This window comes from Stegodyphus dumicola, chromosome 2 (assembly GCF_044657685.1).
Source record: "Stegodyphus dumicola isolate Sdum_Otavi_A_Nest chromosome 2, ASM4465768v1".
NCBI lineage: Eukaryota > Metazoa > Arthropoda > Arachnida > Araneae > Eresidae > Stegodyphus > Stegodyphus dumicola.
The window spans coordinates 109,584,999-109,601,127 of record NC_140769.1 but is presented as its reverse complement, the minus strand read 5'-3'; the positions used below and the strand labels follow the sequence as shown (position 1 = coordinate 109,601,127).

General features: G+C 31.4%; 2 protein-coding genes across 2 annotated transcripts in view; one reads left to right on the top strand and one right to left on the bottom strand.

The window, feature by feature from the left end:
• Window positions 1–2,655, bottom strand: part of LOC118183567 (nuclear pore complex protein Nup93-like) — a 139,966-nt gene extending 137,311 nt beyond the window's left edge. Inside the window, exons 1-2 of the mRNA XM_035353164.2 lie at window positions 2,511–2,655; window positions 412–609 (exon numbers count right to left, since the gene is read on the bottom strand). Coding sequence (XP_035209055.1) covers window positions 412–596 — 185 coding nt within the window. The 5' untranslated portion in view covers window positions 597–609; window positions 2,511–2,655. The remainder of the gene's footprint in view (window positions 1–411; window positions 610–2,510) is intronic.
• A 144-nt stretch (window positions 2,656–2,799) lies between these two features.
• Window positions 2,800–16,129, top strand: part of LOC118183568 (putative NADPH-dependent quinone oxidoreductase VAT1L) — a 44,441-nt gene continuing 31,111 nt past the window's right edge. Inside the window, exons 1-3 of the mRNA XM_035353166.2 lie at window positions 2,800–3,157; window positions 11,757–11,886; window positions 14,851–15,066. Of these exons, the coding sequence (XP_035209057.2) occupies window positions 2,919–3,157; window positions 11,757–11,886; window positions 14,851–15,066 (585 nt within the window). The 5' untranslated portion in view covers window positions 2,800–2,918. The remainder of the gene's footprint in view (window positions 3,158–11,756; window positions 11,887–14,850; window positions 15,067–16,129) is intronic.

Genomic DNA, 16,129 nt, shown 5'->3' with positions numbered 1-16,129 from the left:
AGTTTAGTATTATATTAGTTTCTTAATCTTGATTTAAAAGCGAGAGTGGAGGCTTCCCTGTTAAGCCCAAGAAGAAGACATCTGGGATTATTTAAGTGAATAAAAGTGTACTCTAACCCTTCTCTTGTCTTTGTCATTAAATATTTGAACTCAGTAATAGGTCGCAACACAGTTCGATAGGTTCCTCTATGTTCAGCGGAGACGAAGCTGTGAGGAAAATTACAGAGTAATAAATTTTAGCTGCAGTAAACAAAAATTTATTCCTTGGTGTAAAAAATATTGCTAACTAATTTTTCTAACTTTTTTATGTTTTATTAATTTCACTTGCTAAATCAAGATCTTCAAATAACTCTCTATATAATGTAAATTAATGAAATATACAAATACTTAAAGACAAGCGCGTGCTCTTACGCTTTTATATCGCATGCATCTTTACTTGCAGCTTGTGTTGTGCGTGACCACAACTGCTGGCCAGCATCCACTATCTGCCGCAAGTTTCTTTCAACTCTTAGCAACTCTCCTTCTCCATCAATATCAGCAGTCAGCTGCTGAGCTTGTTGCAATAAATCAGTGAATCCAGAGCCATCCACATCCATATCAAATATGTTTCTAGAAGAAATAACCATGTTTCATCTATAGTCACAGCAATAAGTACATAATATTTTTAATTACACATATATACAGAGAGATGGAGATTACAAAAAGACCCGAGTTTCTACATTTAAAACTGATCCCCGTGATTTTAGTACAAATAAATACAAGACAAATACAAATAATTTTATTTACCATGCATACTGTCATAAATGTTTTTATTAGGAAATAAAATCTTGTATGAATTGTTTAACTGAAGAAAATAAATTTCATTTAATTAATAAACTTTTATTCATTAAGATTTTTTAAAATGTTGGTTGTAGTTCCTATGCACTTACTTTTAGAATTTCAAATAATTTTACAAAATCTACTTGGAAGAAAAATTGGCACGATTTAAAAGCTAGTTTTTATTAACAGAGTTTTCGATTATTTTAAACATGTTGCAATCCAAGCCGCTTGGGCTAACCAAAGTTCTACAGTATGTTATTCATATCAATATCTGCTCTCTAATACTATGTATTTGATAGAACCAAAATTTTGCTTTACAGGAAAAACGGGTTACTTATGGCCTGATTTCTACAAGACCTGTGACACGGCCTCCAAAGCCTTCTATAATATTAAACTACATAAAATTTTATGCATTTTTTAAAAACATTAAACTAGAAACAGAGCTTAAAAGAAGAAGTTATTTTTTCCACAAGCAAAAGAAGCTGAATACTTTATATATTTGATTATTCTGTTCATATATTTATTGAACTGGAAAACAATTATATTAATTTGGTTCCATTCTCATAAGTTAACTAAAGTAAATCTATAATAATTCTTTAAGATTCCATTCCTCTCTTTAGTTTTTCTTGGCAGAAATAAGATTCTAGATTAAAATATATAAGCTTGTATTTATGCAACACATATTAAATACAAACTCATGAAACAAAATAGATAAAAAGATTAAATCTACATTTTTGTTCAAAAAATTTTGAATGAAAAAATTCATAAATTTATTTCATGAAATATGATTTGCATCCGATATCTATTATACTGAAAAATTACAAAGGATAATGGATGTGTAATATGTTTTGCCCAAGACATCTGGTTTTATAAAACGAGTATTTTTTATACCTTACTTTCCGCTATACTAAGTATATGGTGTGTATTGAGAATACGGCAAAGCACACCAAGGCTATCTGCCTAAGGGGGTGGATGCCTTTTTGGAGGACTTTCTAAGGGAAACTGGTTCGTATACATGTAACACATGGGGAAAACCACGAAAACATACACTAGAGCCAAACGCTCATGCAGCCAGCCGTTCGCGGGATTCGAACCTCGGATAAAACTACCAGTGTTCAGCGATTTTACTGCTCGGCCGCTGGTGGGCTATACTAAGTATGTGATAGGAGCTGCAAGGATAATGGAACTTACTTTTCCTGGTATCATTTATATCAGCCTTTACATGATGCAAAATTCAATGAATTCATTAAGCATCAATTGCCCAACAAACGTAATAAAATTGGCAATAAAGAGGAATTTGGCCCTGAAATTTTACAAATCATTAAAAAAAAAAATCTCTAAATAAGATTTCAACTTACCCAAACATATAATGAAATAATTGCTCAATGAACTAATTCTTTAAAACAAAGACTAAATAGGCTGAAATTTCATTTAAAATAAATGTTGTACTATTGCACTGATACATGCTTTAACAAGGACTCTGTATCAATATTCGTAATATGGTAGAAAATAAGAAAAAGAATAAAGAACTTAAAATCAATTATACTTTGATGCAAAATTCAACCAAGCTACAACAGCATATATTTTATTGGAAATACCTCATATTCTCTATTAAAGACAAAGTACATAATTAAATATTTGGAAGATAAATAACTTAATAACTGACTTAGATAATAAACAGATTCACTTACAAAAGTTTCTCACGTTTAAAAAGTACTGCTGTTTCTTGTTAAATTATTGCGGCATCATAGTGTTGCCACTTTTGTTCTCAAAACGATTCATTTGATAAACGATAAAAATATTTAATTTAAATGTGCATTTATCATATCATTCACTGATTTGTTTAACACTGTCTAAATAGTCACAAATATATTTTGATTTTTCTTAGTATATTTTGATTTCTTTATTAAGTAAATAAAGGTCGAGCTTTGGAATTTAATTTAATCGATATGCTAATAAGAGACATAACCGAATTTAGCGAATCATCCGTTCATAAGCGCTGTGTCTGCATCTCCTGTCACATATTCTGTGTATTAGTTGTAGGGTGGGGCAAGTTTAATTAGTCAGATTTTTCGAAAGATTAGAATTTTACTGGTAAAATGGAGGAAGAGAAGAATGTTAGTAATGAAGTTAAAGAAGATACCAAAAATGATACTGATTCCAAGGCTAAAGCAGAAAATGACCAAGATGGTATTGAAGTAGCTGAAGAATCCGCACCGGTGAAAGAAATGAAATGTGTATTACTGTCAAGTTTTGGTGGCTTAAAAGCTATTAAAATTCAGACCAAAGCTGAGCCTACTGCTGCTGAAGGAGAAGTCCTTATTCGAGTGAAAGCATGGTACGTTTTTTAGGTACTAGTTCGTATAAATATGTGATGGGTGGGTCATTTCTAACATTGCCAGTCAGACCTTTTAAGTTTACGTTATCACGTCATTTTTATTATACGTGATAGCATTACAATCTATATTTATTGCTTATTAATTTCATCTTTTTGCTTCATGTCATTGTTATTTGATGTAAGGATAAAATATTCGGGAATTACATAATTATTAATATAAAAATTCATTGCTATGTATTGCGTAGCTGGCGATTCAGTATTTTATTAGGCGACTCCCGGTTTATCATTACCTTTGGTCTCTCGATAGGTCACCAGCGGCCAAGCGTTAAATTCTCTTAATATTGGTAGTGCGACCCAAATTCAAATCACTGCAAATGGGCTGATTGCATAGGCATTTCCGTGGTTTTCCCGGTGTGTAACGTAGACACTTCATAAAAAGTCCTTCATGAGGGCATTCCTCCCCATAGGCAGATAATCCTTGAATTTCTTTTCCTTAATTGATTAGTCTATTCTGATAATCGCCAAATTTCTCGGTTTCAAATGTTTAGTTTGTACCAAGGAAAGACTTTTCAACATTAAGAAACAGCAAAACTTGTCCCCCCCCCCAAAAAAAAAGTGTGCAAATTTATCACTAGTTCTTTTCAACATAATTGTTGGTATTAATTTTTTTTTTTTTTTTTTTCTCCTTATATGAATAGTCTGTACTTTTCTGTTTCGCACCTGCGACACATGTTAGCGAGTTTTTTAATTATAAATACATAATGAAATTTGTTAACACACACTCGCAGATAAGGGGTGTGGTTCACAGATGGTATTATCATTATGTCTTGACCTATGTTTCGTTTTTCTCTCGCAGATGCTTAACGGTTCTTGATATTTGTAGAACTTTATGTAAAGATTTGGGAAGACTTGCACATTGATTATTAATTTTATTTTCATTGTGCTTAAAGATACTTTTAGAAGCTAAAGCTTTCCTTTCCTCCTTAGGATTTTCTCTGTATAAAAGTGTGAGAAAATGACAAAATGAAATTTACCGAATAATGTACAGTTTAGAGTATCTAATTAAGTATCAATATATTTTACATGAGAATATTTTTATAAAACATTTAATAATCCAAATAATGCATTATAAATTAAATTTTAATTTATTTCAAATGTCAGTATGCAATCTAAAAACTTGCTGCAAAAGCCTCATTTTTCAAGTTTGGCAGTTATGTCATTATAACCTGAAATATTCATTTTGGTATTTACATAGTATATATATCATAGACAGACTAAATAATGGAGTTTATTGCCAATTATGGATAACCATGTCTAGAATTCTGCAGTGATGACTGATGACTGTTGTGAAAATTTTTGGTGAATCTTCGGATTATGGTAACTCGGCGATTTTTTTTGGCGACCAACCCTGCTACAGCAACCTGCTATTTTTTTTTTTTTTTTTTTTTTTTTTTTTGACGCCTTTTTGTTTTTACTCAAATTTTTTTCATCAATCTGCTAGCCGAATTATGCTTATGCTAGAACTTTTATGGAACAAAAGTGCTTAATCATGACGAAGATTAAGTGCAAAATTGCTTCTAAGTGCTTATTAGCTAAAATCGCTATCGGAAGTTTCCGGAAAGTAGTGGAACAAACGTGCACAGAAATTTGTTTTTACAGAGCAAATTTATATATGAAACATGTAAATAATTTTCTCATAAAATAGAAAAATTTGCAGGAAAATTTTGTGAATCTTTGAAGTCAGTAAAAAGGACATGTATGAAATTACCTGATCACTAAAAAGCTTGATCGCTTATATCTTCAGCTTGCATATATCCTTTGCAAGGATGAACATTTGCACATATAAAATAAATAAAATATGCAAGAAATTACATTAATTTTCTTTTCCCTCTAAATTATCTATTATAGTCGCCACAAAATAATCTGACTGGAACTGTGTACTTCTCAGATTATTGCAAAAGTCCTAGCTAGTAACCTTTATCGCCTTACCAAAGTGTCTCCAAACTACCTGTTACCATATTCCAAAGATTAGCCAAATTTTTTTAGTGGCCATCGAGATAATAATGTAGTATCCTAATTTCTAATATGAATGAAAATGCCGTAATGGAATATTCAGTGCATCAGAAGATCTGTCAGATGCAGTAAAACTGTGAACTGTAAATCAAAAGTTTGTAATTTAAATATCAGTTATACAACTAGCAGAGTGTATAAAGCTACATTATACTGTTAGTATGTGATGGATATGGTTCCTGGTGGATGAATGAATGGTCCTCATGTCATTTTCCCATATGTAATGTAAGAGTAAATTATAAAGAGTGTCTTTTCCTTAGTTAAATAAGCATTATATACTTTGCTGAATTAACCCTTAGGGTACGGATTTATTTGAAAAAATTCTGTTGACTTTTCAGAAACAACATTCACTGAAGTACTGGAAGAAACTTGCTCTTATAACTGATATCAATCGCTTTTGCCATGAACAAAAATGTTCATGTTTAATTTTGTCCTAATTTAACTGAATATTAAGATTTATTATCCATAACTTAAGGAAAACAAGTGCATGACAAGTTGTCAAATGTACCCAAAGGGTTAACTAAATTGTATGTTTAGATCTGAGAGTGCTTGTTATCTAATAAAATTTCTCTTGTTTAGTTTAATTTCATATAAAAAATCCTTGATATAAATACCATAAATGAGTATTTGTGCCTTTTAAATGATATTTTGTGAATGCATAAATGATCCTGTTATTTTAATAGCCCATTAAATTTTTAATTCCATTAAATTCCTTCTAATTTTAGAAAATAAAATTAGGAATGACCCTTAAAGTCCGTTTTTATAAGTCATACAGCCTTGTATACTGTGAGTGCCGCATATCATGTTACAAAATTAACACTTTTAACCACTTGCGCTAAAAAGACGTGCCAAGCACATCTAGATGTTTTTGTCTCAAACCGCTAGCGACGTGAACACCACTTCGATAGGCATTTATCGCAAAAATGAAAATAACGTGGTGGACACGCTCCTAACACCGAGATTGTTTATTTCTCGAGTTATAGCTCTGGATTGCAGACGCAGAGCGGCGTAAATGAGACACTTTACCGCTTGTTATATTGTAGCGCAGAGCACCGCAACCGTGAAGTTTAGTCGTAGCACAAGTGGTTAAAAATGGATTTCTGCGAGATGTGGGGGCATTTGTGGTGTAATACTTTACATGCTATGTGGAATCTTAAGCTTCATCAATTAAGTTTTAAAAAATGTCTGCAAGGATTGACAAAGTTCTTATTGTGATTTACAGTTTGATGATGGTATACATATTGGTCTTCGCAATATTAGCTATTGAGAGGGTGTTTTTCTTTACATACTTTTACTTACTTTATTGCAAATCTCCTCAGTAGGTATTGTTAATTCATAGCAACTTTGTCAGTGAAAAGGTAAATGACAGCGGCAGAGGACCATTTGGCATTGGTTTAACGACACAATATTCCAAACTTGTCCTAAGGTTCTTTAAAAAGAAAAGTGAAGACTTTAATAAACCATAAAATTAAAATGTAAAATAAGAAATAAATGCATGGTAAGCTGATGTCGAATGTCAACCATGAACAAGCAGGAACAATGAAGTACAAGTAAGTCTCTCAAAAAAAAAATTTAAGTCTTCATACTCGCACTATAACGAGCGAGTCCAGCTACAGCATAGCAGTCATGGATAGTGCATGCAAATATTAAAATACAAATATTCTTGTTGGAATGCAAATATTTCGTCACAGTACTCCCCCTCACATGCAGTGGTCGTCAGAGATACCTGGGGTTAAACTTGACTCTTCTGCCAGAATAAGTAGTCTGCACTGGAGGTATAGTGTCATTTGGTTTTACTGTAGGAGTCTGCTCGAGAACAGGAACCAATTTTACAGTATCTGAAACTAAAAATGCTGGTTTTAGGCGATTGTTGCTGATCACAAATTCATTTCTTTTAATAAGAAGGGTCAAATTTTTATTAGTTCTTTTTATTACTTTAAATGATCCATCATACAGGCCAGTCGATGGTGATTTTACTGCATCGTGTCTCGCAAATACACGAGTGCACGATTCTAATATCTATTGTTAACATGGGTTGATGTAGATGCTAGTGCTCTCTTCTTGTCTTGCACGAATTCCGTAAAAATGAAAATACATCAAAAGAACTGGAAACTTGAGTGGGTTGCAAAAATTCTCTAGGGAGACAAATAGTCATTCTATAAACCATTTCTTAGCAGCAAGTTCCTCTTAAATCTTATTTATATGTTGCTCAAAGACCAAGGAATACAGTTGAAGGCTCATTGTTCGTTGGACATTATCATGGGATATTAATACTTGTTTTAGTGAATGATGGACTCTCTAAAGTAATTCTTTAGCTGAAGGGTTGTATGAAGAAGTCCAAATTAGGTAAACATCAAGAATTTTGTTAAGTGTAGTCAATGTGTACGACTCAAATTGTAGACCTTGATTGGTACTTGTAGTAAGAACACTATAGCAATCCATTGGGTAAAAAATGCTTCAGTGACAGTTTCTGCCAAAACGTCCTTCTTTGGTATTGCTTCTGGCCATTGGGAGAATCGGTTGATGAGGGTTAAAAGGTAGGAGTATCCTTCCGAATGTAGTAAGGGCCCGACTATATCCAAATGCACAATGTTCAAAATATGGACTGAGTGCAACAAAAGACTGCAATGGACTTTGATCATGCCATATGACTAAGGACTTCTGGCAGTTGATGCAAGCTTGAGTCCAAGCAGTCTCTTGACACAGAAGGCCACACAAAACGAATGAGTTTTTGTCGATAGTATATCTGGGTGAAGAAGTCCATGGAGAGAATCAAACACTGTCTTTCACAATTGGTTAGGAACAAAAGGACAGATCTTGTCAGTATTTACTTCACAATATATATATTTAAAGCAGAAGAAAACAACTCCATCTTTTGTAGTTTTAATAAGCTACTTTCTGTAGACAGTAATTGAATCAGTTTAGAATCATTCTGTTGAGACCGAGAAATCTGTGCTGAGCTTGTTATTCATCTTACTGACAGTAGCAATTCATTCCAATGTATCTGGCCATGGCCGACTCTATCATGGCCTTGAAGCGAAATCAGTTTTGGAAGGTCACGTGATCAAAATAGTCTATCTTTTTCTCTTCACTATAATCGTGAAGTTTAACTTGTCAAAAATAGTAGTTTTCTCTTAAAATAAATATAAGTAAAATTAATAAAGATGAGTCACATGATTTCCATTAAATTTTTCATAGTGTAATATTTCCACAGGTGGTAAAATGCATGTATTCAATAATTTTTTAAACAATTATACTTTGTTTATGCAACTAAAAATATCATTGAGAATCACCATATACTAACTTTATTTCTGCAATTTTAATAAAAATGGAATCCATTTATGTAATCTAAATCAAATATGTTTCCAAAATAATATAAAATCCACAAAATGGGAAAAATTCAATAGATTTATGGATGTAAATTTTATTTAGATTTTCTTAATACTAAAATAAATATTAAGGGCAGATTATTTTGTAAAAATCCATGCCGCTACCATTGCATCAGCTATATAAATTTTTAGAAGGCAAATATTCATAGTCATCTCTCATCACTTCATTCACTAATAAAACACGGAAATGAATTAAAAATTTCTAGAATGCTAGAAAATTTGTTTATAAACTTACATGCATGTTATGCTATAAATAAATCTTTCACGAAAATTTCGAGAAATTAAATGCTAATTACATTCATAAAAAAGGACATCCTTCTATTTGTGCCAGCTCCAATTTCATGTTGTATCACTTTTTCCAAACCACCTAAGAGGTAAGTGATTAGGCTCCCCCCCCCTTTTTTTTTTTTTTAAGTGGTGCCCCTAAATTACAGGCTTATTCCACTATCAAAAATAGATTCATAAAATTTGAAGCTGTACCATATACACGCATCCTACACCTTACATAATTTATGCAGAAGCATACATAAAAATAAACAGTTGTGACTTATTAACTGAAATTAATTGGTAAAATTTTTAACTTTTTTATATGAACATTTTATATTAATTTTGTCATTTTTATATTTTGTATAATTATTTAACATTATTTGACAAGTTTGATGATGAAATTATAATATTGCATTTAAAACGAAGCTTCTCACGAACGAAAGCTTCTTCAAGCTGATAATTATCAGTTATCTATTATAAAATTATCTTCTTCTCAAAACGAAGCTTCTTCAAGCTAATAATTATCAGTGATTCATAAAAATGCTTTATACAAATTACGGGTTTTTTAATTTACTTAAATCTTGCGAAATTTTCCTTAACCATTCAGCTCTCCTTTTAGGTGATTTAGGTAAAGAGTAAGTAGTGACATTCTCGTTTTTGTCGTAATTGGATTTGCAACTAAATACACTGCAGTGTTGAGGCATTCTGTATTTAAATATGTTATTAGAAAGATGTAATCAAAATAAAGAATTCCTAATGTAGTGTACCAAATAAATATTCCAATTAATACTACTCAAATGTTAAAACTAGAGTAAATGTATTTGATGCTAAAATGAAACACTTGTTTAGACTTGAGAAGAGCTACAGATTTTCCCAAACAAACCTAAAAATTAAAATGATATAAACCAAAATGTAGATAAAACTATTATTTATCAGTGCATAAAGCTTAAGTTTTTTAAAATCACTTAGAATAGCAAAATAATCCACTTACATAACACTATTGGCATAATATATATCCAAAAAATTGACGACCTCTGGATTTGCAGTCACATACTACCACAAAAACACATCGACCATCTGGATCACGTGATTTTTGCGCTTCAAGGCCATTATAGAGTTGGCTGTGATCTGGCATGGTATTTTCTGGTCTAGGAATATTTTGTGTATCAGTACCGAATTGAGGAATATAATTCATATGTCTTATCTGCCTGAGGGATTTTTTTTATTTCTATCTTTTCAAACACTGGGTGATTTGTGTAAGGATGGAGCACTATTATGAAAGCATCTTATTTAAAATAGTAATTAATAGGATTTAAAAAAAAAACAAAAAATTGCTTTGATATTTTTGGTAATGCCGTACTAAGATTTGGGTATTTTTTGTATAAAATAGACTTTATTATCTAAGCTATAGCTGCATATTATTTCATTGGATTATTGTTTGCATATAAGGCTTGTAACTAGTATTTCCCTATAAAGGAAGTGGCAGTTGTTATTTCCATGAAATTACATAATTGTAGTTTGAGGGTAATTTGCTGGATAATTTTTTATCATGCTGTTTCTATTTTTATAATAAATTCATTAATAATGAAGGGAATATAAAATATGCTTTTAATTTTGAATATATTTTAGCTGAGGTCTATATCACTAATATTAATATGTAGGGATAGAATTAGCATCTTTTCCTAATTACATTGGCAATATATGTTATACAGTAAAGTTTAAAATTAGTCTTCTGTATAAGTTAAACCATCATTAGAAACATCAGAAATGAAGCTAAGTGATATACTATTCGTCAAATTTTTTTAAAAGTTATGTGTGTATTTCCAGTTAGATTGTGTAGAACTTCTTAAGATAATTTCTGATGATTTGCGTTACCAGCGAAAAGTTGTGAAATCATTGGCAACTAATTTTTGCCAAGCTTACGAAACGAAGGCGAGGCATTTTCAGAATGTCTGCTTATTAAGGATTTTATGAAACAGCAATCAATCACATTAAAAAAGCAAAAAACTTTGGTAATAAAACACTCATTTTTTTTTTTTTTTTTTTTTTTTTTTTTGAAAAATTCTTCTGTAATTTTTTTTATGTTCACAGCAATTTGTTTTTGTTAAAGGAAATCGTAGAATTGCACAACCAAGGTATTGCACATCGGCCAACATTAAATAAATGAGATGGCTATGTTCAAACCCGTTTCTGATCTGCATTCTAATATTTTGTGCGCAGTTTTTCATATTGCATTTCTATAAAATTCTGTTCAGTAAAAAGTACAGTTTCATGAAATATGAATATTTGATTTCTCTGCTCCAGTACTATTATGCAAAAATGCAAAACTTTCTTATCAAACCAGCAAAGAGTATAGTATCATTAATGTAAAAAGAGATCCTAATTCGAAGAATGGTGGTTGAATTTCAAAAGTCCAAATCCATACTAGCATGTGTAATAGGCATGTATTACATGCATGCATGGGTTGTCACATAATTATTTTGATAACATACTACATTAGCCCATGAATACTTTTCTGCCACTTTTCATTGGAGGAGGGATTAATTGGACAAAACCTTTTTTTTTTTTTTTTTTTTTTTTTTTTTTTTGTTTAAGTAAAATACATTTTGGATATGAATATAACAACCATAGTACAATTTATTTTTATGGATGAAATAGTTTAAATGCAAAGTTAATGTGGGCTATTTGTTTACATTATACATTAGGTAAATCAAAAAAATATTCATGGAAACCATTCTTTTTACTAAAAATCAAACCTTATAATATGATTACCTTGCATATGATTGTGCTTTGAAATATTAAACTAATAGTGTTTTTTAGATATAAAATCTATTTTATAAAATGGCGTGTATTAATATAGTTATCTTCTGCAGTGGTCTTAATTTCTTGGATGTGATGTTGCGTCAAGGAGCCATTGATAACCCACCAAAGCTGCCTGTTATTATGGGATTTGAATGTGCTGGTGAAATTGTAGCTGTTGGAGAAGGGGTGCCCGATTTTCAAGTACAGTCTTGTTCTTTGAATTTTTCAATATAACTTTAAAATCTGAATTATGTGTAAATATATCTGTTTTGTATAGGTTCATTATTATAAAAAGTTGCTTCAGAAAAATCTAAAATTCTATGTAAATTGTACTATTTATGCAGCTTGAACAAAAGTATTTTTCCCCTATGTATAGGTTTTTTTTTTTTTTTTTTTTTTTTTTTTGGGAAAACTGACATTAATTAGAGCCATCTGCAGCTGTCTGTTAGTTGTTATGGAATGTTGCAAAATTTGGTAAAGCAACTAATAACAACATGGTTGGGGGAAAAGATTCCATGAAAAAAAATTTAGTTTCAAAGGTCGCCCGCTAGTTGCATAAAATAATGGCACTGTTCTAGCGAACACAGATGAGACTTAGAAAACTGAAAAAGAGAAATTTGAACGTGCTTTAATGCAGCAAATGAACTGACCCAATGGTTTGCAGACTATAGAGCTTTATTACTATTATTTATTTCCGAAGACTATAGCACTACCTTTGCAAGGGCACAAACCTCTTGCAATGTGATTACCCATGTGGTGGATCATACATTGTGTACTGTACACAGCATTCTTGATGGCCAAACGTAATATGTTCCATAAAATTTGCAGCATAGCCCTTGATTCATTATTCGTTTAAGGTCATTAATATTAGAATCCTACCAGGATGGACCTTGAACTTCAAATAATCCACAGTCACGCTTGGTTAGGTCTGGGGAGTGAGGCAGCCATACAGGTGGAAAAAACGGCTTATGGCACTTCCATAAAGTGGAGGCGCTAAAGCTGTCTTACTGATAGAGCAATGTGTGGTGGTACTCCATCCTGTATAAAAGTTATGTGATCAAACAGCCTCTCATGAAGATGTGATATGGTAAAATTAATCAATGTGCTCTTATGCCTTTGCATGATAATGATAAAAAGTCCTGTTCAAGTAATGTTCTAAAATAAAATAATGGTTCGATAAATGAAATATGCTGTGAAGCTGTACTAAACAATGAGTTGATAAATACAGTGGGATTTCTTGAACTTGAATGGTTGTTTGGATGCTCATATTTGAAAATTATGTGTTAGCGAACCCATTTAGGTGAAAATAAGTCTCATCTCCTCACAAAATTTTCCACGACCATGTGTCGTTGACTTCCATCTTGATAAGAAACACCAAAGCAAATGCAACCCCTTATCACAACAGATGTATTTTAATTACTGCATATGGCTTATCTTGTATGAGTAGAAGAGGAGAACTTTCTGTATGATTTTCAGTACCTTCATCAGTATTTAAATCCATTTGTCGTGTTACTTCCCATGTCTTTGCTACTAACAGCAGTGCCATCAACAATTGCAACATCAGTTTTTTGCCCTTTACCAGACAAACTGGCAAGCAACCTGTTACTTTAGACATCTGAATCATGTCTTTTAATGCATTAATTGACTGCTAAACTCGTGAAGAGTGGTGGTTGCATTCATTTGGTGAAGGTAAAACAACTTCACAAGTAATGTGCGCTAGTATAAAATAAGACACATGTTGTACCAGGCTAAAATTTAAAATGGTTTTAGTGTTTTAAGTTATCTTTATGAACTGAATTACTGGTACTGCCATCATTTTCTGTAATCCTGGATATGGGTTTTTAAATTTTACCCGTGTTTTATGCAAATTCTTAACTATTTAGACTACAACAGTGTTACATTTTCACCTTTTGGCAACTTTTTTTAACTATTTTTTTCCCAGAATCTTTTTTCATATCATCATTAGTCCTGCTTCCAAATATAGTGGCATTCCAGATGGTAGATCGGGCTACAGATGGCTTAAAGTCATACCAATTAAAAAAAAACCATCTTGTATGTGTAGATAATATTTTCTGTTTTATAAAATGCATAAAATAATCTAATTTTACAAAGCTTTTATATCGAGAGTTTTGTAAAAATATGTTAAAATTTTAGTGTTTAGATTTTCAAATCTGTATAAAAGAATTGCCAAATCATTGGTGAAAAGTGATTCTTTATGATTTGTTGGCATTATTCTGTTTGCAAATAATCTTAAACTAGCATTTTAAGAGAAATTAAAAAAAAAAAAAAAACTGTGTGACCAGGAACACCGATAACTAAAATGTTGCATAGAAAGTATGCAAATCTACTTGTACAAGTGTGTAGCACTCATATATATGGGTTGGCTATTGCTGTATGTATATTTAAAAGCATGTTGGTTGTACCAGTTGCTGAAAACAGATGTGTAGATAATCGGAAAATATTAACTTTTCCACAATTTAAATGCATTGTCAAAGTATATCAGTTTTAAAATCTATTATTTTCTGTATATTTATCAGTATGAAATGTGAAAAAGAAACAAAAAGATACTTTTGTGTTATAGCAGATATCGTGAAATATCTAATTGTGAATTAACACTAATTGCATGAAAATTGGAAGAAAAAAAAATCGGTGGGCATTTGCTTGTTGCAGTTTTAGTGAAAGTAACTAAAAATTTCCTGAAATTTATTTTAAAATTGAAAACTTATTTTCTAGAAGATATAAATATAAGCTGTAAACTATAAATTTAGTTATAAATCACATATATAAAGTTCTGCTTAATATAAAATATCACATTTATATGTGTTTTTATTAATTGTATCTCTAAAATCAAAATGGAAAAATTATGCATTTAATATCATTTCGGAAGAGAGGTTAAAAAATCGATCAGATTAAAGTGGGCATATGTATTTATTTCAGTATTCTATGTTTAAAAAGTTTATTACACTTTTTATTTATATTTTTTGTTTTACTATACTTGCATATCTCATGTTACTAAAGTAAATCATAAATTTCTAAATGTGTTATTTTATAAGAATGTATTCATGTCCTGAAAAAGTTGAGGAGAATAGTATTGAGTAAATATGATGTATAAAAGCATATTTTATCATTCATTTAATGTATTAAAACGTGTATATATTATTCCAGATTGGAGATCATGTTGCTGCTTTAACAGACTGTAAGGCATGGGCAGAACTTGCAGCTGTTCCTACTAAATATGTCTATAAGTTACCTCAAGAAATGAGCTTTCAAGATGCAGCAGCTCTATTAATGAACTTTGTCGTTGCTTATGGCCTGGTGTTCGATACTGCTTGTGTGCGTCAGGGACAGACTGTTTTAATACATTCAGCTGGAGGTGGAGTTGTAAGTGTACCAAAAAATATTAAAAATTTTAATTATGGCAACTGTTTCATGTATCAAAATTTTCATGTTTATAATTGTTTCATATAACTTTCATGTTGTTTCATCTTTAATAATACCATTAAGATGAAAAACTCCAAATAAATATCAAACAAGATTGAGATGAAAAATTCGAAATAATTATCAAACAAAATAGCTTTATGACTTACACAGTTGCAGTTTGAGAAATGTATCTGTTTTTTGCAAGTGCCATTTAACCTTAGAATACTAAAAATTGAAGAATAATACATTATTATTAATGGTTCATACATTTTATTAAAAAATTAGGTAATGAAAATATTGCATTGAAATAAATTTACAGCTGAAGAAATTATTTTTCATTCTTATATGTGTGGATGATTAATAGCATAACACTAGTGTGCAAAACTTAAGCTATAAACTCAGTTTTGAATATGCAACTATGAAATTGTTGAAAAGGATTTTTTGTGACCATGTGAATATCATTACCGTGATATTGGAGAGTATGTCAGGGCATGCAAAATGTAAGGAGTCAACATCCAAAGTGCAAGGCAACTTAAATAGAAGGGGGAGAGGTGCATTTCCAAGCATTCCTTTGCAAGTGAAAATGAGATTGTGCTTACAGTATGGGTACAAGGAAACCTGAGGATGCCTTTTATATGTGGTAGAATGATTGGCAAGTTTTGGAAAACCATCCAAAGGATAGGTACAGCTGTAAGAAAGGTTAGTGGTGGTCAATTGAAGAAAATAGTGCTGACTAATGACTGATACATCCCCCTGCAGGCAAAAAGAGATGAAAACCTGTCTGCATGGTTAGTGGAGTCACATACTCTTTAATGAGCAGAGTTGTTTCAAACGATTCTTGATGCCTTTTGATATGGAGAAAGATAAAGACATACTTTCATCTTACTAATGTCGGGAAAGAGACTGACTGTGAAGTTCTCCTTCCCCACATGCATTTTTTCCAGGGTGACATTGTCCCCAGCTTTGTTTTTATGGATGACCATGTAAGAACACGCAGGACTCATGCTAATGAGGAGCTCCTGGA